The following is a 26,624-nucleotide window of genomic DNA, read 5'->3' as shown; positions in this document are numbered from 1 at the left end:
GTAATGCGAACGATTGCCTGCCGGATCTGCAACGTCTGTTATGCCCCTGAAGAGACTGCAAAATGTTGCAACTACTGTTGAGATGCTGCAGCTACGTCACTACCTCATAAGAGGATAACTTTACACATTGGAGGATGAATGAGTGCTGGATTCCTACACTTTAACATGTGGCTTAGCTTATAACATGGAAGAGAAATGAGAATCGTGTGGCAGGGAGCATGGTCAATTGGGGACACGATTCTTGTATCTTCTTATCAGTGGAAAGGCTCTGGCCTTCCTATCATGGCTTATGACCAATTCTTCATCATACAGAGAGAGAGAGAGAGAGAGAGAGAGAGAGAGAGAGAGAGAGAGAGAGGTAATTAACTATTTCACAATCACTACCTATCAAATGATCTCATTTCATAACCATTTACAACAATTATAAGCGGCCTCAACAGAACATAGCCAGTGGAAAAGAGAGAGATGTTAATTAAATCTTTCATAATCACTGCCTATCGAATGATGATCTCATTAGACAATCATTTACACACTTGTAAAGTGGCCTCAAAAAAAAAAAAACAAAAACAAAACATAGCATGAAGGAGAGCGAGAGTTGTCAATTAACTTTTCCATTACCTATCAATGGATCTCATTTCATAATCATATGCTATCATCATCAGTAAAATGGCCTGAACAGGACACAGCTTGTTCCTGCACCTGTTAATACAGTAACTGATATCACCTATAGTGGAGCTCTTAAAATTAACGACCATCATTTATGAACCTAAATACCACATTATCTACTTAGTACCATTCATTGGCACGATAAATAGAGTTTCTGATTGGTAAGTTCAGCAGCCAGGATTCAGTCTCCTGATCACAAGCATGCTGATTCAAATCCAGAACTCGATGGCTTAGAATGGATACAACAAAGAATAATGAAATAAGTTAAAAGATCTAGCAGCAATGGCTTCTTGGAACTAAAATGGGACTTGGAATTTAGGCTACAGCAGCATGCTTCCTTGTGGGTGTGGTGATTCATGAGGTCCTCCAACACAAAGAAACTGGCACCTCTTGTGTCATTAATCATAACCATAATCGGCGTCATATGTGTAGTCTTCATCTCCATTTCCATAATAGTCATTATAGTCTGCTTCCTCAGCAAAATCGCCATCTTCAAATGTTCCAGCCTCATCACCATCATCTGCTGTCCCTGAATTAACTCTCTCTTTGATATTGTCAGGATGACCATCAGCTTCACCAGTGTCTGATTCAACTTTTTGTTTCTTCCCATTTTCCTGATCAGTCTGTCACAATGAATAACAATTAGTGATCATCACGCTATGTTTCAAAGTCATGAGTTCTAAATGTATGTTGACACTTGACAAGAGCAAAACAGGACATGATATCCGTAGTATATCTGTACTTGCAACAACTGTGGACTAGATTTTCCAAGGCTAGAACAAGTTACAGAGGAGATGCCAGCTTATCGCATTTCTTTAATGACATTATGGTGCCTCACAAATACTCTTTGAAAAAAGGGTGACACCTTGTTTGGAGTTCTAACTTGAGTTCTATGAGTATTACTAGGTGCAGACACATCTAAGAAAAATAAGGCTTGCTGACATTATTGGTGAAGAATCTCAACTTCTTTCTGGAGAGTCAAATTTGTCCAGTTATAACTACATGGAGCAAAAATTTATTCTCAACTTTCCTTTGTATGCTACGGAGAAGCCCCATTTGCTGAACATAAAAGAATTTAAGTTGAAACATGAAGAGAAACATACAGTGTATAGACCCTCCAATGCTTCATAGTTGACTCTTGAACTGAAGGTCTGCAAAATAAAACCAAATTAGGTCTGCAAAATAAAACCAAATTTGGTATCAAAAAACACTGGAAAAAAAAAAAGAATACATAGATAAAACAAACAAAGAGCAAACTCCATAACGAAAACTGTGGCATTTCATTAAAACAAGCATAAAACTGAAGATCGAGAAGTGTCTCAGGCATCTAAACATTGTAGTACTCAGTGCATGGGGAGAATACCTTTCGCTTAAGCATTTGGCGTGTCGCTTCAAGAGGAGTTCGGGCAGGAGTTGAATTCTTAGCTTCTTCAGCACGTTTTTGTTTTCTTTCCTGCATCCCAAATCAAAATTATAGAAGGAGAAAAGACAAAACATAAAAGGGCAATCATGAGTCCAAAAGTTACTCTCAGAGAATTAAAATATAGTAAACAGATTCAGGATGTGAAATGGATTAATTTTGTACAACAATATTTGTCTAAACAGCAAACCACATACATTTTAAAGAAGTCAATAGTAAAGAACTAAGGAGCTAGTTTACAATGACATTGTTTCGCAGTTAGCAACCCTCATTATTTTATGCTTTTTTAAGCATTTCTAGATTTCCAGGCAGCCTAGCTCCCTATTTGGAGGAAAAACACTAAAACTTAGACAAGCTACAAGATATAAATTATATAGCTTCTCATTGTATAGAATGGAATAAGTATTTTTCTTAATAATTTTTTTAAAGAAAATAACTTTAACATTAGAACAAGGTAGGGTTAAGGAGAAACACATTTATGGAGTTCTAAATGACACCAACAAATCAATATGCACTGAGGAGTTTTACAAAGAAAAAACTTATGCGATAAAAACTGAATTGGTAGACGTTGGAACTCAGGTTTCAAGTACAGATGCTGGTGGCATGGTACATGCCATGTTGTGCCATGCTGGACACACGCCAAACCAAGCCCCAAAAAAAGATTTAACCATTTTTTAATTAAAAAATAAAAAGAAAGAGTTAAATTGGCGCCCTTTGAGGCACTGGTACTGGCCTGGCATAGTACATGCCAACTAGCACATCCAGCAGCTGAAACCATGGTTTGGATATATATAAAAAAAAGGCTTCATATTGCACTGAACATGCACGGTCAAGTATAACACACAAGTAGGTGAAACCAACAGAGGACATTGATAGAAATAGAGGTTAGCATAGACTATAGACTACAAGGTTTAAATAGTGCAACAAATAAAGCTCCAAGAACCAAGAAGGGTCCCTCAGATATTAGACAATTTAAAAGAGCCAGTAGAACTCCCATGGAAGTTGGAAAACCTGGTAAAAATGTACAAGAGGAAAGGACTCTAGATAAAAAGCGGTGGAAGATAGTTCATAAATTCCAATTAAATCTGATGAGACAAGGCTTATGGTCATCATTACCCAATGGAATGGATGATGCTTTAAAGTAATTGCACATTTTGAAGAATCCTGGACAGTTGAACTAGCAAATTATTATCATTGTTGCCAAGCCTTAACATCAAATCGTGGTTGTTATGGATCACAACCCTCTGACTAGCAAATGGAAAGAAAAAACACTGGACAAAAACAAAATTTTCCAACGCAAAAGAAGACAAGATACAGGGAACGGAAACTAATCTATCTTAAAAGATTTGAGTTTGTAGAGAAACAATCTAGGTTCTTACTATTTGCAATTGTTGTGAGAGCATTTGCATGTGGGTTTGGATTTTATTGCAGGATTGTCACCTAAAACCTTTTTCGAGATTGTCATCAAAATCCTGTTGATTTAGGAATAGCATTTACATGTGGATGACTCTTTTGGAAGAAGTAGTTTGTATTTTCTTGTCATTCAACTAGGGGAACTTAGCAAGAACAATGCACACTATTTTCATTTTTGCAAAAATGGTCACTTTTATATTTCTTTGGCAGACTCCACTTTTGGACTTTACCGGACTGTTATGCCCCTGCCTTTGTACCTACCATAAGAACATTTTACTAGTGCATTGACCTGTATCATCTATACATTTAAATGTGCATTCACTTGTGTTGTCTGCATCCATTAGCAAAATATGTGCATTTCTTTGAGATAAAGGGGCATATTGATCTGCTAAATTCCAAAACAGACCGTTTCTGGGAGGAAAGAAAAAGGAGTTACAGTGACTTGAGTTTGGAGAACTGAAAATAAAGTAGAATTTTTTTTCTACAAAAGCCCCTTTCATTTGTAACATTTTGCCACCTCTGGGATTCATGAAGCATATCTAGAACCAACTCTAGTGCTCCCAGGCTTTTCAGATACCCACTTAAGATTCAAGTCCTCTTAATAATATCCAGCGCATAGATAAACCCAATAATGCCTGAAAATCAAGCTTGTTGAGAATAATTGGCATGTTCCAACAAATATTTTAAGTACAAGCAGCAATTGCACTGGAGTCAGTGTCGCTAGAGACATCTTATTTTTCTTATGATCCTTGGCCAATATATTGATATTACACATAGATGGGAATGACTTTTACATAGAAATTTTAGGCACACAATATTGGAGCAAATGCAATGAATCTAATAATCCACAAAAGCCCAACTAATACCCTTAAATAGACCATAACATGTGCACAATACTCACGTAACACACAATATCTAAGTATATGTAAATCATTCCCAAATCTTTGATAGTCTGTGAACATGTTCGTCCGCTAATCAATACTCTTAGCAGTCCTTGGAAATAAAACAGTCTCTAGGTAGTAATGGTAGACGGTGAAAATCTACAGACCAACAACATTACAAGGCACTTGGATATCACAGAACAGAGATACAGGAGTAGAAACTTGGAATGACAGTAGCGTGAACCAGTTTGATGATATAAGCTTCATATTCAAACTAAGCCCCTATCTTATCATTCCTAGAGATTAGGGAGTCTCCATATAGACATGTATGTCAATAGTACAACGTTAAACAGTAATGGCAACTCAATTGCTGTGAATAAAGGCCATGAATGCACTACAAGTGAATTGAAAATTTTCAGTTTTGAAGCACTTCAGAGCCTAACCTTGGGGCCAGCATATCGATTGCAACAGATGTAACGAAATATGCCAAAAATACAAATTGATATCATAAACAAAATATAAGGAAAAATCAGATGGTCACTTACAAAATTCTATAAATATACAAATATTAAAAATAAAGAAAATGAAGCTTTCTTTGTTGCAATTCTCTCAACAATCTATTATATTTCTACAATCTTATCGTGTAAGTAGCAGAAATGTCATTATTTCATATTTCTAAGATATTTCCTTTCCAAATTTTGTTGTGTTTTTTGCATCTATTTCTTCCTTTTAAGAGAAGCAAAATTGGGTCCTTGCAGCAACAATTTACTGTTTTGTTCCAAAATTACTAAGTAAAAAAAAAGATCCCCTTTCCTTCTCGAGGTAATACCAGAGAGCAACGCATGCATAGGCAGGCGAACGTGTCAAATAAATTTGTCAATGTCTGGCATGCACCGTTCAACCAAAGCAAACCTTGTGATGAGTCTTTAGGTTTCTAAGAGGCATCTCTCCTCAAAAATATAAGGCAAGTGATAGAATAGTAAAGTTTACCGTCTCAGTACCAGACTCCATATCGGTACTACACTAGCATTGTGTCAGTACAGTATGGTGATCTTTTCGATGTACCGAGTATCGGTACGGCATCCGTATTAGGTACCAATACTGAACTGATACAGTACACCCCGTACCGCCTGGTTGGGGCTGGTACAGCGAACCATGTAGAATAGCTTATTCAAATAGGAAAAAAAGTGCAAATAAGAAAAAAAATTACAAATTACACTATTGGAGAACAAAGTGATGAGTGATTAAGGTGATACATGTATCGAGTAAAACACAAGAGCATTTGGCGAGGAGGTCTTGGCTCTCCGTCAAGGGACTTTGGAAGAGAGCATGACCTGAGAGGACTTGGACGGAAGTTGTAGGAAAGGATAAAGAAGGATTGTGTTGATGTAGGATGCATACTATAAGAATAAAAGGTGAAGTATCTAATAATTCACAAAGACAACAGCATATAGATGGATGAAGCATCTTATTTCCATTATCATGCTTGTAATAATGCCAAAGATTTCCTGAAAAATTTAATAGTTTAAGTTTATCTCCTTTTTTAGGGTTTGCTTGGGGGGTTTTGAACTTCAGCTATAAAGCATTCCAGTGATATATCCACATCAAAATAATGATTATATCAAATTTATGATTATCAAGCAGTGCAGAACTGCTCCATTTGGAGTCCATTGTGAACATGGAGAATTCAATCTCATAACAGGTTGACTTACACGAAAATCTGAGACATTAACAGAACGCTAAAAATCAACGTCAGTGGTGTATGAAAATCTACTCTACCTTTTTGGACTTCGCTAGAGCTGCTGCAGTTGCTGTAGCAAGTTCGCGAGCAGCTAGCAGATCTTCAGAACTATCTGCAAAATTAGCTTCATAAGCCTCCTTTGCAGCCGCTGCAGCAGCTTCCTTAGCTGCTTGTTCCTGTTAAATCCATAATCAATCACATTCACTAACAGCTTTAAGAATTCTGTTCATAATAAGCAGTCATAAATGCCTTTTATCACCTCAAGATACTCTCTGTTCATTTCTTCCCAGATAATTTTTTTGAAATGTTTCTCCTCTTCATTGTGGAGGTATCCATCAACCTATAAAATTTTCCAACATTAGCTACATATAAGCTGTTCAACTATGCAAAGAAAATTAGACAGAAAGCATGTAATCGTGTGTTCATGTAATGGATGCAGACAAATGTGTGCAGAGTATAAAGATTGACCAACATATACAAGAACACTGATCTTTGGTTAAATAGAGAGCAAACTACAGGCATGGTAAGAAGAAATTGATTATCATGGATAGAACACCTCAACATCATCAATATCCGAAAAACTTTCGGATTCATTGGCTGCAGTGGCAGCCGGTTGGTCATCTGGTTCCTGGGATTCATTGCAAGCAGATGCATTCGCAGCTTGGTGTCCTGCAGAAGCCCTTGAAAGACTTCAGAGTTCCCAATAAATCTATCCCAATCAATATAATAAAATGAAGCACCAACAACATCATCCGTGTTATAGAATTTGATGAGAACTATCCAACATACCGACACTTTCATGTTCTTTTGAGGTTTGTGATTCATATCCAGCTTCATTTGAAGTAACCTTGGCAGAAACTTTGGCTCCTTTCTTTTCCTGAAAAGACAGAAAACTTGTTACCAGAAAAATTATAAAATGTAGCAAACCAAGAAGTATATTACAGTAGGCTGTCATGCACATAGAAAGGCAACCAAGGATATGCAGACCTTATTTAACACCCAAGGTTTAAACCTAAAAAAGATTTGAGACAGGACCGAATAATTCAAAAAAACTTTTGTAGCTGGGCACCCATTAGATGGTTCATTGATCCTCAGAAGAAGTAAAATATATGAAACAACTCTCCCATTAAAGGCTTAATAGCTTAATCTCTTAGGAGCATTTAACTGGCATGTTGTCTTAATCTTGAAATCTAAAACATACTACATAGCATGTAGCTCTCACTTTAAGGACCTTGCTTTCCCACTCCTCCCCAGCACTTCTTATTCCCCTTCTCAATCATGCTTTCCTATTGCAAGCATATAAACGCAGAGTTGCTTCCATCTAAATTTGACCATCTATTGCTTTATCACATTCTAGATGAAGCAATACAAATAGAATTAGAGCTGAGTGGATGAAGTGATACTGGAGTACAATGTCCCCTATAATTTCTAGGCAACTTAAGAAAACTTGTGGTTTATATGTATTAGAATGTTAGTCAATAGAAGAGGATTCAGCAAGCAAGAGAAGAATAGCAAAACTGAGGATGGTGAGATAAATGTGTGGTAAGACTATGATGGATAGAGTAAAAATTTTGAACATTAGAGGAATTGTGGAGTTAACTAAATGAGGATAGTGATGTAGAACCTATAAAGACGATATAGGAATGTTTAATGAACATTTAAAGAGCTTTTGATCCATGGTGACTCAGGTAGGGAAACATGTTTGAATAATTGTTGAGGGCTCCAGAAGGACAGAATTTGGACAACCTTATAATAGCACCTTTGATAGCACTTACAAGGAATTAGAAAGCCAATAGCTGGGGCAAGGTTTGATGGTTATGATTATGAATATGGAGGGCCATAACTATCAGATTGGAGAACAATCTGCAAAAGGTGGGAGAGGGGGAAAAAAACAGACATGTCTTTTGATAGCATTTGAACAGCAATCTATACAAAAATGGGTAACAAATGCAAAGAAGTAACAGTGTTTGGAGAAAACAGTTTTTCCATAACCATGAAGAGGGGACAATTAAAGCCTGGAGAACATGAGGATGTTCAGGTGGATATCGGATAATTAAGGAAAATATTCCAGATCCATAGGGATTAGCATACATTATTAAATAATTTTCTATGTGCGCTGTAGAATTTTTCTTGTGTAACTCAGCCGCAGAGTGCATGACGCCTCAAAAATAATCAACACGTCTGCTTGTGTCTGGGGAACCAGGAATCTAAAAATAGTAACTAATAAATAAGAAGTTCATCACTTACTTGTATAGAACTGTCCTTCTTGTCAAAAACCTGAGAGTCATGGCTAGATTCTCTAATCTTTTCCTCCTTTTTTGCTTCCTCCATTCTCTTCCTTTCAGCACGTTGGAAGGCTGGAGGTTTGGCACCACCTTGAAGTCCTCCAGATATTTTGATGAACTGCACAAACCACGATAAACATCAAATATAACATCGCAATCTACATAGAGATAGGCATCAAAAAGAGCAAACAAGGAATTACTTTATCATAGCATTTTTTACAAAGGCCATGGGCAAAATGAGATGCCTTATCCTTGTGTTTACACATCACTTCACCAGCTTTTGGCAATTGGCTTGAATGAGACTCTTCACTAAGCTCATCTGCCCTTGTAAGAAACTCTTCAATCTAAGAAGCAGATGAAAAATGTGGAATAAGCCCGAGAATCTCATTAGACACATCACACACATAAGTATCATTGCTTATTGAAAATTAAAAACATAGTCTTCATAAACAACTTCTCATTCTGCAAGATATGAATGGTATACTACAGAATAGAGCTGAATAACTAACCCTTATAGCCCTTAGTGGAGTTCTATCTTCTCCTTATCAAATTTCTTATCTATGCATGCTGTCATTTGAATGGTCACAAAATGAACAGCATGAATGAATCAGAAGTACCCAATCCTGCTGATTAGGGTTTTTATGTTTTTTAAGACATGTACATCATGTGAATTATTAACTTATGAGCCTTTGCATTCACTTTTTTTTAACCTAGAACACCTGCATTCATTCATTATACAACCATTATATGCATAAATAACAAACCTCAAAAACATCTGATTTTTGGTTTTAGGCATTCTCATTTTTACATATTATGATCTTCATAAGGAACTCTTAATCCAAATGGGGCATCATTCAAGTTGCATTGATAGGACTGAGGCTCAAATCCTTGTGCTAGGATTCTAGCTCAACTGAACATATCAAGAATGCATATCCTATGGAAACTACTCATCTCATTTTCATGATCCAGGTAGCAAAAAATGGTTCCAGGATAAATCTTTACTGCAAATTTGTATTATGGTTGTCCGTGTTCCACATCTTTGAAGATCCTTCAAGAGTCGTCCTCCATGTTAAAAGAATCCGATTGAGTACAGTAACAAAGCCTTCAATTTATCATGCAGTTGAAATATGATGGTTCCTTTAACTTCCATCTTACTTTTCCATCTTGAAAAGATGTATCCTACAATTATTCATACCTTTTAAGTGTCAATATTTTCTAATACCATGAGTTTATATTATCAATTAGAAAAAAGTAGCAGAGAGATTGGATGGATATTTAAGAAGAATACAGCAAACAGAATGTTCTTTGTTTTCAAACCCTGTTATCTCATTTTACTCAGTGTTGTCAAAGGATGTAGCCCTTGATGGGAAAACTTTGTAAAGCTGACACCAAATCAATGATGTAATGTTTCTCACTTATGGCACTGTGATCACCTAACAGATTTTCAATGCAGAGAGATTTCAGGTAACAGAATTTCCAAGGAAGAAGGAAAAGAGAAGTATAGAGAATTAATTATCTGCATTAAAAATTTTCAAGATTTTCCTTATCCAAATTTTTTAATCTGATTTTTTCTATCCCCATTGACCTGAGGATTAATTATAAATTGAACATTACAAAGGGCAAAAAACATGACAATTTTTTTTAAAAAAAATTGTCATGATCTTCAGAAGGAAAACATAAAGGAAAATTTATAAACTATAACAAACCATAACTATATCCAGCAAGGTTTCGTCTGTAACAAGCTTTCTTTAGTAGTCCTATTCTTTTAATGAGCATATTCTTCTTAATCCTTGAATAACAAGTATCATGTAAATGCGATCCATTTTTTACATCCACCTCTCTTACGAGTTTCCACTTCTAAAAACTACATTTTAGCAGAAAAAAAGGTTAATAAATCACTGCATATGAATGAAGGATATGAAGACATGAGAGAGAAGATTCTAAAGCCTAGATGCATTGAAAGGTTGCGGCCATATCTTTAGCTAATTACCCAAGTTGTACATCATTTTTGATACGCAACAAATAAATAGGGAAAACCATCAAGATTTAAAAGCAGAATACTAGGGTAATGTTTCAGAAAATCAAATAAGCATAACATATCACTGACAAAAAAGAAGATAACAGCCAGCAGCCTCCGCACTGTGTATCATTCACTCAGGTATTCATACCCTTCACCCATCTAATTCAGATGAAAAATTGTACGGTGATAAGTTTCTGACCTACACATCATTCGACTTGTATAACGACTGCTGAGTCTTCATTCTTAGCCATCCGAACATAGATAGTAACATGATTAAGACCTTGTGATAGGTGCTCCATGATTGGATGGATCATCCGGTCAGAGTTCACTTACATTTTAATTACCAAAGCAGTCTGTATTAAGTGAATCCTTTTTTATATTAGAAGAAACTATAGAATTTTTCTTGAATATAAAAATAAAAATCACTAACAAAAAAAAAATCCAAAATTCCCCAAGTTGCGGCTTAGCATGACTTGAGTTTTGCATAGGACCATATCTCCACTTCAAATACTCTTCAGGCTTATGAAAGAAGCTCACCGTCAAGCAGCCAGACTCAGTATTCTCGAATTCAATCAGACGTTTAGTCAGTGTTGCCTCGCAGATGTGTACAACAGATACCTGATCAAATATCAAGCACACGTTGTAGCAATTAACAAGGAAGGCCAGGTAAAATGATGAAGTATTGATAAGACTAAACTTTGCAGAAGCTTTTTGTCTTTTTTATTCTCACAAAACAGGTTTAAGATTTTATTTATTGAAATATTCAACTGAAAATAGCAATTGAATTAGGTACAATACAAAAGCATCAACATTTCCAGACAGCTAGGAGTAGATACAATGATAAGAATAAGCTTTAAAAACACTTTTACACTTATTGTTGAACAAATTCAAGATTATATCTATTGGAAAATTCAACTGGAAATGGCAGTTAAAATGTAAAATATGGCATCATGAAAGCATCAACATTTTCATTTAGCTTTTGAAAACTAATTAAGAATACATATGTTCTTGTAAAAACATCAAAAGCCATGCCATTGTTACATGGATTTAGGTATGGGGGTAAGGATCAAGCTTGTGTCTAGAAGTTTGATTAATCATATCCCCATATCTTAGGATATAGTGTCGAAACTTGGCAAAAGAGGATCCACAAAATGGGTATGAGTATGTTGAAACATTATATATCATCTAACCTTGTAGGGATTGGTAGTGTCAAGATTCTAAATTCCGTGGAATGAGGTTGTCCAGGTTTTTCCATAGAATAGGATGCATCGCCGTCCAACTCTGTCCCGACGTTTGGGACAGAGATGTCCCAAGACATGCCGTTCAAAATGCTGGGAGAATGGTGGGACAATCCTATCCCGACACTCGGGATGGTACCCCATCCTGGTGCCCCGCAAAATGTCCCACCAAGATTTGAGTCCTTGGGTGGTGTTTCATTTTATTCCCATGGGGTATACTTTATTACCCACTTGTGCCTTGTACATATACATTTTCCTATTATGTATGCACTCGTGCTTGTTTCATGAACACCTATTCTTGTTTTTCACACTGACACGAGTATGGATTGGGGTAAGATATTTGAGTCCAACACGTTATCAAAGCTCTCGGGCAAGGCACTCTAATGGCTAGGTAAGGTGAGAGAAGGGGATGGAAAAGATTAGAGAAACCTAAGAGAAAAAGTGAAAGAGAGTGAAAGAGAGTGCGGATGAAAGGGTGGGGGGTGCAAGGTACCTACTTAGGATTGGATGGGTTTGTCAGATTGCATGCGGACTATGTCAGGCAAACGAGCTCGGAGAAGGATGAAGCATATCAGTAGTGGGCAAGGGATACTGGCATTGGATAGTTTAAATTGGGAGAGGTCACCTTGGTGATGAAGGCTATGATACATGTAGTGCCAAAACAGTTAGAAAAGGATTAGGGATAGAACTTTAATTGGGTTGTCGACGATGTGTATTGCATGTAGTTCACTTGAGAGTTATGGTTTGCTGTACCAACCCATATTGGCTCATACTTGTTGTACCATATTGTATCGCTAACGTACTGATATGGTATCAAGGTTCAGTATGGCGCAGGGGTCAAACTACTCTCTAGTTTGATTGGAAACGGCCAGATTCGCTCGGTACCGCACTGTACCAACCTATACCACTAGGTTTTATGGGGTACCGATTATAGGCTTGAGAAAAGTGTCTCCGACCATGTGTCACTACGGGACCATACAATATTGGGCATATCGTACTGCACTAGTAAGATATTGGTATGGTACTGGTACAACAAACCTTACTTTAAGACCATTTTATGGATGGCTATGATTCCATCAAAATTTATATTTTGATGTGCAAATTAAATTTAAGTCCCAATTTACATGAGATTTTGCGACTCAGGTCCTCTTGATAAAAAAAATTATTTTTGGTCTCCAGTTTTTTGACCATTTACTTGATCAAGTTGTCACGAGTACACAATAACATCGAAGTCTAGATATCATAAAGCCAAACCAATCAAAAGCTTTTCTTCCTTCATGAAAGTGAAGTTCAAATTCCTAACAAAGAGAATCACAAATAGCTTACAGCAAGTTGCTTGTCTTGAGTTGTAGGCTCCCACTAGCATTGATTTATGCATTTTATTCATGTCAAAGGAGGGAAATGGTCTAAAGGAGGGGGAAAGGAAGGTAATGGTAAAAAAAAAATTGAACTAAAAAGTGTCAAATGAGAGAAAAGTTGGTTGTTGACTGAAAGCTAAGGACTAGCAGCTAAAACCTCATTTAAAAGATTTTTTATAAATGATCCCATCGTAGACATGTGAGGCTTTCTAGTTTCCACAAAAGAACAAGAAACCATTTAGAAAACAACTCTTTTTTGGTTAAGGAGTATTATTGTATTAGATAAAGCATATGGCCAGTATAGGCCATACAAAGATGGTCACAACCTAACAAAGAAAATATGGTATAGGCAACAACTCCATCAATCCAACAACTGCTTGAACATCATGCATAGGAAGGAGCATCTAAAGCACTTGCTAATAGACACAAGTACACAACCCTTAACTAAGGAGCAGACATCAGAATCACATGCTTCAAACCTGCAAGTGGTTGAGGGCAGCAATGGAAGGAGGTTAAAAAGATAGGTTCGGAGGGCCGGGCTGCACTAGTGCATGCAATAGGTGAAAATAGGGTGATGATGATCCACCAAGGACCAAGTAGGTGCAACAGAGAGACAAAACATACTCAAGCATGAGTGGCCACAGCCGGTGACTCCACCACCATGTCTACCTTAGATGGATCCACCGTGTTTTCAACCAAATTGGTTGCAGTGATATTGGTGGTTTGCAAATACAAGTCATCAAACAACCAGGTCCACAGGTGTTCCTCTTTGTCCAACATCCCCATTGCCATCAGTTCCCAGACCCTCCTTAGGCCACCAACAACCATGTTCCATTCCCATGCTTTCCCCTCGGATGGCTGGTGTGCCACTACAGGCTGTGATGCCTAGACTTGAACACCAAGTTTGCTTATGGCCACCAGCCACTCCTAATCCTAATCCAACAACCATGTCAATCACTTCCAACATTTGGCTCCTCAACATGCCTCTCCAAGTTTCACTAATTTTATCCTAGACCTCTCATGTGAAAGGCATAGACAACAATTTAAGTTTTAATAACTATATAACTAAGAGAAGAAAGTTTAAGAAATATAAAGTGTATCAAAAACAACACATGCATGTATAGAGACATATCTGCAATATAGCTAGATATGAAATGCGCAGAAAAGTGGTCTCCACCATTCTAAGGTAGAATACAACAAAAAAGAACAAGCTTATGACAATTTCTACATCTACCATTATCTCTCTCCAATTCTTTTCCTTCTTTCTCTATTCACCAAAAATTTGCGATTGCTAAACTTATCATTCTTTACAATATCCATGCAACAATTGGCATTATTCTCAACATAATTCTAATAGCCCTAAAATTATTTATCATGTGATTAAGCTAGATGAAAGGGAATTAGATGGTATAAGAAATTGTAATTGCCATCCAAAAGTTACAATCCAAGCACATGCTCTTGATGACAAGCAAGGTGTAATACTTGGTTACCTTCTAAACTAATTACAGGAAGTGCTTAGGAAGTGGGTGCTAAAACAAGACTTAGAGAGAGAGATTTGAAATCTTGATTGCAGCATAAGTCTCAAACCCATGTTACATGATATATCAGCAGTGGGGTATTAGCTGATTCTGCAAATTAAGTACATAGCTGCCATACCACATCTCATACCGTACTAATACATGAACAATATGGGGGGCATGCCTCAAGAATGCAAACTTTGTTAGCTAGATACCCTAGGTAGAAGTTCTGGCTACCAAGGGTGAAAGACATGAAATCTACCAAGCAAGCACCCAAAGTGGAGATTGCCAACAATACAAACCCACCATGCAGTGTACATTAAAACTTGATAGAAGTTGAGGTATTTTTTGTTTCATATAAAGTAAATATAGCAGGACTTATGAAATTTGATCATTTTAGATGTTGCTCCTAGGTACTTAAGAAGAAGCATGCAAGGTTATTTCCACCGACAGCTCCAAAAATACTTAAGTTTAAGATTGTTTAATTCAAGCGGAATCGGTATCGGGCACCGTACCGGTTGTCCGGCGGGATGTGCCATGCCGGGCTTGCGTCGTGCCGTGCCGGGCGCATATCGACACATCTTCTACGGCAGGGTAGAGGGATAACGAGAGAAGAAAAGAGAGAGAGAGAGAGTGGGGGAGGGAGGGAGAGGGAGAGGAGGGAAGAGAGAGGCTGAGGCCGGCGGAGGCCGGGGAGCCTCCGCACGGAGGCGAAGCCCCGCCTCTGCGTCTCTCCAGCCTCTGCCTCCTCCACGCGGAGGCTCCTCGGCCTCCGTCGGCCGACACGACCTCTCTCTTCCCTCCTCTCCCTCTCCCTTTCCCTCTCTCCCCGCTCTCTCTCTCTCTCTTTCTCTTCTCCTTCTTCCCCTCCGGTAAGTCGTCTCGGTTTCAATGGCAGAACCATCCCTGTCCACCGCTGGTACGGCCCGGGATGCCCCGAATCGAGTGGTTCAGGATGATTCCGCAGACCTTGGTTTAATTGGTAAACATATGAAAGTTTTGGTAGTTAAGATTAAAGAAACAGTCATTTCAATTTTGACCAGGGCAAATCATACAACGAAGATTCATTATGGCACTAAAACTGTCTCACATGTTATAATGTGAGTATATATAAAATAATCTACCATCCCAAGAAATAACAATGAATCAAATTATCAATATGGGTTTGTTATTGAGTATAGAGTAATTCAAATATTTTGCTAAAGAGGGAGAAAAACTGCACATACTTTAAAATTGCACCTAGCAACAACTGCTTAATAGAGGATGAGTACTGGAATTTAAGTTAACTTAATTACATGAAATTACAAACAATGTCCATCATGACCTTGTAATTTCATAATACATGATTTATTCACATTCCATTGGATTTATTAACCAATCAATTATGTAGCGTACAATGCAAGTTTATCAGCAGTAAGCTTCTTATGACTTACGATCTCGGATTTAGAATAGTTGAGCCCATGAGAAAGTGCAGATATGTACAACGCTGCACCACATAATCCGCTAGGTTTTCTTCCTGTCTATAATACAATAAGCCATGTCATGTGATGAAGAAACATGCTTGATTATACTAACCTCATCCGAATGTTTAAAATTTAAAAAGGGGTAGGAGAACAAAAGCAGTAAGATGCTTACCTGCATCCAATCTCGTTTCATACTAGCTACTATGCGCAGTGCAGTTTCAGAAACTGCATTATTTTTTCGACACAACAAACCTAAAAATAAACAAAAAAATAATATATCTGGTAATTTATGGATGAAATCAAATCTACAAGTACCCTGACAACAAACACTGATTAAGAAAAGGAATCTAAGGTTATCTGTGACAATATTTAACACCTCAATCAATGCAGCATGGATTCTAATATACATCTTCTAATAGATTTCTACTAATACATTCACAAATCCGGCACTAATTACCACTTGCATTGCAAATTTATGGTGACCAAGCTACAAAACAAGGCCATTTAATATATAATGAGAATGAGGTGTTAATCTTCAAATACAAATTGATGATGGAATCACCTTACTTAGGGAAGCCACCAAACTTGGTCTTAAAAATATGGTATTCTATGTTCATAAACAAGATGCAATTGCTTTTCGCTGCATGTTCCAAACGACTCAAAGGAATGTTAAAAAATAAATAGAAACCATCAATCCGATCATACACAGAAAAAGGCAGACTAACCAGGAAAAATATCATATAGTTGCGAAGAAGGATAAACATACTATTTTTATCAACTGATACTTTAAGGCATAACAAATAACATTGAATACCTTGATTTTACTAGATGAAGAGGAAAGCGATTAAATTATGGAACCAGAAAAGATTTTTCTTGAGAGTTTTTCTATTTTATTATCTAAACAATGGATAGATATTATTTTTGAGCATAAACAATTTGAGTTAATATATGGCACATTGGAATATTTTCCGTAAAGTGGTCTATCATCCATGATATGGCAAATTTTGAAAAGTTTGGAAGGAGATTTTATCAGTTCAAATATAGATATTCTAAAAAGGAGTTCATCTATGTGTAGGCTCACTTCAGTCTTCGTTAAATCTGCTACCAGATTGTCAGAAATGGTTATCAATGGTATCAGAGATAAAAGAATCTCAACCAAAAGATTGTAAGCCATCAGAACATAGCTCCTGAATTGATGGTTCTAGAAGCAGTAACACAGCAAACAAAGTAGCTCAATAAAGGGATTAGATGATCTTAAGCACAACCTGCAGATTCCTTTCCAAGAATTTTAACTCAACTTACTAACTTCCTCTTAAAATCAATTAATAAAGGGGAAAATCTTCTATTTTCTATGTCTCAACCATTCGATCTTCGAAACACTTTTTATCTCAAATCCATTCTCTTTATGATATTATCATTAGCAACAACCACTGAAAAAGAAATCCTGACTATGTTCCTATCGAGGCATCGCCATTGTACCTTTTGTGTTACTGTTCATCACTAAATTGTCACAGGAAGATTTGACACTAGAGATGAATTGCCTCCAAAACAACATGCAAGCCATCTACATGGGTGCTATAAGATCTAGTAATTAGCTGACTAGCTCGTGACTCAGAAGTATTACCAATTACTAGTGTCTGATGGCTGATCATCAATCAACACCGAACACATAAATTGAAGCAAAAGGTGTGGGTTTCGATGGACTTCATAAATATCCAGTCAGGATCTACAGTCACCAGAATTTTCAGCAACCGCATGACTAGTGATGAGAAAATTGGCTGTGAACACCTTCGACAAAAAGATTTCATATAGTGGGTCTCAGGACAATTGTCATTATATGCCAATTTAAAGTGGGGGTTCTCAAGACAACACAAAGCTCCATATATCCTGATAGACCCTCACCATGTACTAACACAACAGAGAAAAGGGTTGCATAGGGACATCACATAAAGAATGGACAAATATAGGGACATCACACAAAAAATTCTGTGTTATAATATGCAAGAGAATTTACACAAAATTTAGTATCATATATGAACTAAATTTCTACTACCAAATTGCAAACTTTCTCATAAAAGAAATAAGAGAGAGAATTTTCAAGGCAGTGCATGACCAAAACATAAACAGAGTGAAGGAGCCAAAGAAATGCAAACTAAATAACAATATACTGAAAGCACTTAACAAGCATCACCTCCAAAAATTCAAAGCAACACTTGCCCCAATGATCTTCAGGGATTTAAAACACGATAGAATTATACAAAAGAAACATATATCTAGAGAAGACCAAAATTCTGATTAGAAAACAAGAACCAAATCAACCACAGAAAAGGTAAACTAAGGATTATCATGCACCTACGCTCTGTGAATCGATGGATGAAAAGGCTGGGATCAATAAGTTTCTGGACAATTGGATGTTCTGCAAGACTTAATGTTTTGCAGAGCTGTAGAAACACGGCACCTAACACATAACTGTTAAAAAGAACTTTTAGATGAGCAAGGTACACCATGTATATGTAGTATATATAAGACCAAACAAATGCCACAAAAGATACTCTTTCTTTTATCTGCCTTTGAAGAAAAAAAAAGGGGTCAGAAGCATACGTACACATTTATCTGTAGATAGTCTGAAAAATCGATAAGAAGGTATGCTTTCTTAGTTTGCCTGGAAACAAAAAAAGAAACAAGTGCATGGATAGTTAAAATGTCAATCCTCACTGCAGTAATGTCTCTCAAAGATACAAAATTAATGGGTTGGTACAACTCATGCACACTTCCAAGCAGCTAACAGTATACACACTGGCATGTTCAGACATAATGTTGCTAAAGGCAGTTGCCTAGGAGCCTGGGCAGCTGCCTAGGGGACTATGTGCGCTCAAAAAGTTGGAAACATGTACTTCTGCACCATGATTAGCATGGTACAAAAGGCAAGTAGAAGGGTCAATCTACCGGCTCCTTGTGAGATTGTCAACCACTACCTTGAAGTTGAAAAGTTAGGGCCTGATATTTCTTTCATTAAGCAATGGAATCCATGTGGTGTGATCCTGATAAATGGTAGTTGGTCAGCACCGAATAGGATAAACATCATTCTTTTCCTCATTTATTGTGACATAAAAATACAAAAATAGTATTTCCACACATGGAGGTAAGGTTGTGTACATCCGACTCTCCCCAGATTTTGCAGTAGTGGAAGCCTCGTGCACTAGGATGCTCTTTCGCCTTTTTTTAGCCGACCCCAACTAGTTTGGGATTAAGACTTAGTTGAGTTGAATTGAGTATTCGGGCATAAAATTGTTTTTCCACAAGACTAAAAATGCATTTACACGACTCCAAGACCACATATACACACTCAACTTTGATGGTGGGACCTACTAATCAGATGGGCAAGAAGTATGTTATGCAGGTAGAACAGGACCCATAACTAAAAGAAGGCTGGAGAGGAGCTAACAAAGAGAAGGGCACATATTATAGATCCCCCATGTAGCATATTACATAGATTGGCAAGAGGATCTCCAAATATAAACAAAACAAGTAAATGGCTAATGCCTACACAGATGATGGCTGTTAAAGATTATAATGCAATTAATAGCCATTTTTGAGCCATTTACAACGACGTTGAGCCATAAATCGCATCCAAGATATGAATTATGATGACATATTTGAGGACCATGGAGAGGAAAGGAGGTTGAGAAAGCTATCTCAAATATCGATGGATTATGCTTTACACGGTGGAGCTCCTTTAGAGTCTTAAGATTAGATAATGGTGATAAGCACACAAATAAGGCTGTATATGATTCATTTCAGAAGAAAGAGTGCCGATACTGCAAACAAATTAGCTTGTCCATAGCACTATGAAAGATGCTAGAATATTTTTACAAGTAAAACATGCAGATGGATAAGACATGCGTTACCCACTTTGCTTTCATAGTTTAACCTAACTATTCCATCAATATTTCCACCTTCTGCTTTGCATTGACCCCCGATAGTCTTTGGTCATAAACTCTCACCTTCTCAAAGATAGGTTATCTATTCTGAAAATCTAGGTTAGTCAAACTCCGCCTATAGAAGAAAAGAAAGAGGATAAAATAAGCTTGTCCATTCTAAGATTGGGCATTAAAGCGCAAGTTGAGTTTCCCAATTTTGACTTTGATGATGCAAATCAAACTCATAACAGTCAAATCTTCCCCTTAGCTTGGACAATAGTCAAACCAATTTGCACCTACTTCTTTCCAAGGAAACAATATGGGTGTCTACTTTTTCAAAACTGACTGTGAATAATCTACCTCAGTCTACCGAGCCAGGTGCTAGGGATCTATCCAAACAATGACTCCCATGAGGTAAAGGACGGGTAACGCAAGACAACTGCATCTAAGTACCTCTCAATTTATTGTGTATTATTTACTCCTTTATTGCATTCTTTATACAAATATCAACTGCACTAACCATATATTAGTATGATTTTACATGATTTTCAATTGTTTTTAACTCAAAATTTCAGCATCACTTTCTTGCTAAATTATGTCTGATGCTATGCAATGCTAGTTATTTTTTAAAGTTGTATTGTTAGAAAGTTAAGAGTACTTGAAATAGTTCAGGAGATAAGTTTCTCAGCATTTCAATGCACATATTTCAAAGAATTACGATCAAAGTGCTCCTAAACAAGTTGATTAACAAGGGAGAAAAAAACTGGCTGGGAGAGAAAAAAGTGGCCTAGGTTAACTTAGCCTGTTACATTGTCGGCTTTCTATCTTTTGGCATAGTTGCATATTTATCCATGTAATTATGCTGAAGTGTCAGCACATAATATATATATATATATATATCATGTCAGCCATTAGATCACACATGATACATAATACTGAAGTCTAATAGCTAGAACAACTTCAAGCCATAGAGTTCTACTAAATAGTCTCACTCTTATTAGCATGTCAACCTTACAGTATCCTTCGCCATTTTATGTAATCCCACTGAATCTTATATAATTACTTCAAAAGTTAAATTCTCAACTACCTATGACTCATAGCCAAGGTTTTAAATACCAGTACCAAACCCCATACTTTTTTTCATTAGAATGGTCGGTATCGGTATAGTACCAGTATCAATGGTATGTACCGAAACTGATAGCAGCAAAAAGAATGAGAAACCATCGCTGCCAACTAGTACAGTTGGCATGGTACTGTCGATATGCATGGGTACAAATGAGTACTGCCAATATTTACTAGCACAGCTGATTTCAATGACCCAGAACCTGTATTGGTGTAGTTTCATGTTGAAATGGTATAGTACTAACAGTACTGACCCATTCCATCGATATTTGAATCCATGCTCATAACTACTTATACATAAAGCTTTTTAAGAATCAAACTACTTGGATATTGTTTATGTTACTATGATCTTCACATTTCCATGTATTTGCCATGAGTTCCCTTTCAATGGGACATCCTTTAAATTTGAATAATACAAAACACACTAACTGAACAGAAATATTTTTTGTTTGGAACGTCATTCATAAAAGATATAATTGATATGGGCAACTACACATGTAAATTTTCTTCATGTTTTAAACCCACCTTCCAAGATGTCCATACATTATGTTGTTCGCTGGTTCAAAGTTTTCATTAAATCTATAAAATCAAAGGCTCATTTTAATAACTAAACAAATGGCCCTGATGTATACCTTCTTGTATTTTTATTATATATCAACTACGATTTCATTTAGAAATTTTCTTCAAGGAAAAAAATCCCTAAGAATCCTCTTAGGGCCTGTTTGGATAATCCCGTGCAGTCTGGCAGGAATCATAGGACAGCATGGAGGACACAAACAGACATAGACCACATCAGGCTTATATTCACAAGATTCACAGGAATGCCTTTGGAATGGGTCGGCCGAATACCATGGGGAGAAAAAAATGGCCTCAGTAGGTCATTTTTTCCTCCTTGCAGAAATGGCTGGGAGAGGTCCAACAGAGATGGGCTAGGTCAGGCCTCATATTCAGTAATACTAGAAATTATGTTTCTAATCGATCCAATAGGATTATCCAAACAGGCCCTTATCTCTAAATAGGATAATTTATCAAATCATTTGGTTGTGATGATTCCTAGTTACTTATTACAAACTATTAGTCGGTGTGGATTTAACTCATGCAGCAAGGGCCAATTTATCTAGTATCCATGATTTCCAAGTTAGTGCTAGCTATTTTCCACCACGATAGTCTTCCATCCAGATATTAAGGTTTACCTACTTAAATGATATCAAATTCGTTTCATCAAATTCGTTTGTGCTGCATGAATACTTATCACCTACAGTGAGGGCTAAGAATTTTACACCACATGTTGCCTTCACATCATTCATGTGTTGATCGAGCATTAAGTATATGCTCCACCAAGTGAGTGGACCACTAATAAAAACTAACAAGTAATGAAGTGCATGTAAGAGGAAAAAAAAGAAATCTATGAGCATAATACTAGTTTAGAATTTAGATTTCAAATCATAAGAAAGCCATGACCATAGCATTACAACTGATAATTATATTCTGGAATCGCCCTTACCGACAAGCAATGTAAAGGCAAGCAGCTGCAACATGAGATGTTCTCCGCCCCCTAGTGAAATTCTTGTCAACAGCTATCTTCAAAAAAGTAAAAGGCAGGATCTTGTGAGTAAATTAATTTACATATGATTTTCTTGGAAATAGAATCAAGCTCGAGTCAGAAGTTGAATACTTGATAAAAAGCATGAGCTTTGTTGATTATAGAATCCCCACCACCCACTCGCAGACTATTTACAATATCCCTAATCTCATCTCTCCCTGTGAGATGTAGAAGAGGAAAATGATATTGATGGATGAAAAGGAATTAACATAACCCATGTGATAAGCTAAACTTCAGCTCCAAGATTGCATGTTAAAATAGATAAGGAAAGTAGAAAAGCATGGTTAACTGTAAGCATATGAATGCAGCATAAACACATTTCGTGAAAACTTGTCCTTGACATATTAATAACAGAATCTTCTACTTTCTATTTGCCAAGCATAGGAAGATATTTTCAGGTCCCATATGTGGCAGTGCAAGGGGCAAAGCAAAAAATAAGAAACCATAACCCTCCCACCCTTCTCTTTCTGGAGGCGGTAAGGTTGCCTTTGAGTCCACTAGGTTAGATACGTGACAACAATTCTCTTGTAGTTCTTAAGGCGAAATGCAGAAAAGGAATCCAGAATACTATGAGAAAGTTCTAAAAAATCTAAAAACTTCTTCAGTCTTTAGATACCTAAAAGAAGACAACTGACATGCATCTTTGAAACATGAACACACCTAATATGCACTAGAAGCATAATTATGAGACAGATGGCCATCATCGGACCTATATAAATCGAAAATTTTAGGAATTGGCTCTGCTTACAAGACATCATTTTTTTTTTTGAAGAACTTCCACCTTGTTATGACCTGATCCATTATAATTCGCATTGTAATCCGTCTTTTGCAATCTACCATGATGTTTCCATAAGAATCATATTAAATCAGTTTTCTATTTTAGATAAACTCAAAAATGCAACTACATGCAATAAAATATTTTTTTTGGATCCCTTCCTTTGCATCACATACCAGAGTCTAACACTAACACCTTTTTCTGTATCCAAGCAACAGAGCAAAGCTCCAACTTCAGCTATTAACCCTTATTCCAGCTAAAAAAATATATACATCTTACATCTCAGAAAAAAGGTAAGCAAGCAAACCGAGAATTTCCCAAGAATAACATAAAATCTTAGTTCTGCACACATTTACCATAAACACAAGTGACTAACTTGCCAAATGGCATTATAAACCCATGCATTTGATTAAACACAAACCACAAGTAGACCCACGAAATGGAGGGAAACCTCATAACATACCCTTCAGTAAAGTTCTTTCATGAGATGCAGAATACCCACTCTGAACGCTGTTCAGGATGGTACCAGCCAACCGACTCTGCACGACAAAACAAAGTCCCAACAAAATCACGAAAAAGAGAACAATAATCAAAAACATTAAATCAAAAAACACCAAGTGTTTCTCATAACAATTCCACCAGAACAGATTGCAACCAAACATGACAAACCTGGCCACTACTATCCTTTATGAAAGTAGGCTCTGTAGCGTACAAATCCTGATCAAGGATCTTTCCACAATAACCGCAGATTCTAATGGAAGCATCACCACAAAGAGTCCAAGCATCAAAAACAGCAATTTTATTGTTTGGCACAAATTGCGAAGTCACTGAAATAGTAAAACAAGAGAAAAGAGAAAGAACCACTCACATGTATCCCTTGTCGGGATCTCTGATGACAGGGGTGTCATCCCCGCAGTGACTACATCGAACCATCACAATGACTGTCAGCAACCCTTTCAATCTACCTGCAGATGACCCCAAAATCAGATTTTGATATCAAATATACTTTTAGACCGACCCAGAGAGCTAATGCAGCCCTTAAACCCTAGAGAATTGAAACCCTAGAGGACACGTCAGGGGAGAGGGAGTACCTTTGAGGTCTTTGGAGCTACGAGAAGGCACGAATCAAAGGGAGAGAGAGAGAGAGAGAGGAGTCGGCAGATAATAGGAAGAATCCTATATGATGCAGGAAAAGGGGATATATGGGGGGGAGAGGAAGGGTCCTCGTGGCCTCGTGGGTTTAAGCTGGAAGGAGAGAGAGAGAGAGAGAGAGAGAGTCTTATATAGATTGGGTTGTGTATGGATCATGGTGGTGTTGACCTGCACCGTTGGTAGGGCTGCAAATCGGTCGATGTATGACCCGGCCCAACCCAAATTTTAGGACGGTAGGGCGGGGTCAGATTTTAAATTTGGGCTCGTCCTATTTTTCAAGTTGGGTCGGATCCGAATGGACCGGATCCAACCCGTTCCATTTTTTTTGGTCCTTAAAAGTTAGAAAGTGACAGCATTATTTGGGCCTACTTTTAGGATCGGGTCTGCATTATACATGGATTCGATCCGACCCGAATAATTCATCAGGACAATTTATAGGCATATACCTGACCCGATTTTCAACCGGGTCAGATCTGGATCCAAAATTAGAATTCGAACAAAAAATTGGATTGGATCGGAATTGCTTCGGACCCGACCCATTTGCGGCCTTAACCATTGGATTAGATGGATATGGAGACTAATGGTGTAGCTGGGGTTGCATGTAGCTGGAGTCATATACAATTTGGTGGCAACATTTCTCTCACCAATCTTTAGTAAAGCTATAATTTCAAATCTTCTAAGATAAGATAGTGAAGCAATATTTTTAAAACCGGATCATACAACAAACCGGCAAGCTGTATGGTCCCGGGCGAGCCGGTCCATCTGGTGATGTCAGCAAGACATCATTATGACATCATAATCATATTTTACTTTTCAAAAAATCTAAAAAGGAAAAATAAGAAAAAATTTCAAAAAATAGAAAAAAATAAGCAAAGATAAAATACAATTTTTTAGCCTACTTTTTAATAAATGTACACCAAATTCATACAATCACGTACATTGTTAGAACACCCTAATGGAGGCATTCACCTCAACATGCCTAACCCTATGTAAGGAAGAAACAGAGGAAGGAATTCACAGTATCCCAAAATACTAACAAAATAGTAACTATTCCCACTACTTATGAGTTCCCAGATCATTCAGTCCCAATATAATTCTCCAGATCAGAAAACAAAACAAGCTTCAAAATTCAAGGCAAGGCATGGTCCACACACAAAATAAGCAGGAGATCTGATTTGTAATAGCAAGGGGTTTCCGCATCAAACTACCTCCTACAAATTACTCATGCATACTTTCTCGTGCTGCAATGCTTTGGATTATCACCATGGGCCGAAACCCTTCAGCATATCATGTTACGATTGCCATGTTAAGCAAATCAGTTTTGATGCAGGAGGAAAGCGTGGGAAAGATTCACAAACGCTGCTGAATCTGCAACAGAATTCAGAACAAAGAAGCACTGCCAATCCCAAACAAAAAACTCTGTTTTCTGAACAACAAACAGAGCACGAAACAGGGGATACGCTGAAACTCTCCAGCGTTCTTTTTCCTTCAATCTTTGACGGCTCAAAAACTAGAAAAAAACAGAAGCAGAAGACACGTCCTTATTACGATTCCTTATATAGGATCGCACACACCCTAACCCTTAACAATGGGACCCAAACATAAACCAACCCTGAACCAACAAGGACTTCTAATCCCGACTAAATTCAGAACCAAAACATGACTAAATTCAGAAACATAACATAAGAAAGACTCTTGACTCGACTAAACCAGAATTCAGAAGCAGACGGAAATTGATTCAACTCTCTTGAGCGTAGGATTGATCCAAGCACCCCACGGAAGAAGAAGACTCAAGTCTTCATAGCTGCAGCGTCCACGAACGGCACCACTGTTCCACGGCCCTGTTCCATGGAAGAAACCTGTCCTGTGTCAAGTTTTCCTTCGTTCTGACTTGGGGGAAAAAACCTTGCTCATGTGGTTAAAAATCCAAATTATACTTCAGATTTTTTTTACTGATCACCACAAGTTCTCCTTATGTCTTGCTTTTAGTCTGATAATGGATAGGTCAGACACTTTCACTTGCCATGATGCTTATGCAATCACTTGCATG

General features: G+C 37.3%; 1 protein-coding gene across 1 annotated transcript; it reads right to left on the bottom strand.

The window, feature by feature from the left end:
* Nucleotides 1-595: 595 nt before the first annotated feature.
* On the bottom strand, nt 596-24,723 carry LOC103708565 (Cyclin/Brf1-like TBP-binding protein). Its single transcript, XM_008793548.4, has 20 exons — nt 24,514-24,723; nt 24,291-24,387; nt 24,092-24,173; nt 23,886-23,961; nt 22,720-22,805; nt 22,549-22,625; nt 18,608-18,664; nt 18,359-18,471; nt 16,175-16,254; nt 15,973-16,059; nt 10,964-11,044; nt 8,607-8,750; nt 8,369-8,524; nt 6,911-6,998; nt 6,678-6,790; nt 6,381-6,461; nt 6,160-6,297; nt 2,030-2,119; nt 1,770-1,817; nt 596-1,289 (listed from the first exon to the last, which is right to left on the bottom strand). Exons 2-20 carry the CDS (start codon nt 24,353-24,355, stop codon nt 1,065-1,067), a joined length of 1,887 nt encoding a protein of 628 aa, XP_008791770.2. The 5' UTR covers nt 24,356-24,387; nt 24,514-24,723; the 3' UTR covers nt 596-1,064.
* Between the last annotated feature and the right edge of the window lie 1,901 nt (nt 24,724-26,624).

The sequence above is a fragment of the Phoenix dactylifera genome, chromosome 13, assembly GCF_051530095.1.
Source record: "Phoenix dactylifera cultivar Ajwa chromosome 13, Ajwa_hap1_PhDact_Kaust_v1.1, whole genome shotgun sequence".
Taxonomy (NCBI): Eukaryota; Viridiplantae; Streptophyta; class Magnoliopsida; order Arecales; family Arecaceae; genus Phoenix; species Phoenix dactylifera.
Note: the sequence above shows the minus strand (reverse complement) of the source record. Positions and strands in the feature narration are given on the sequence as shown.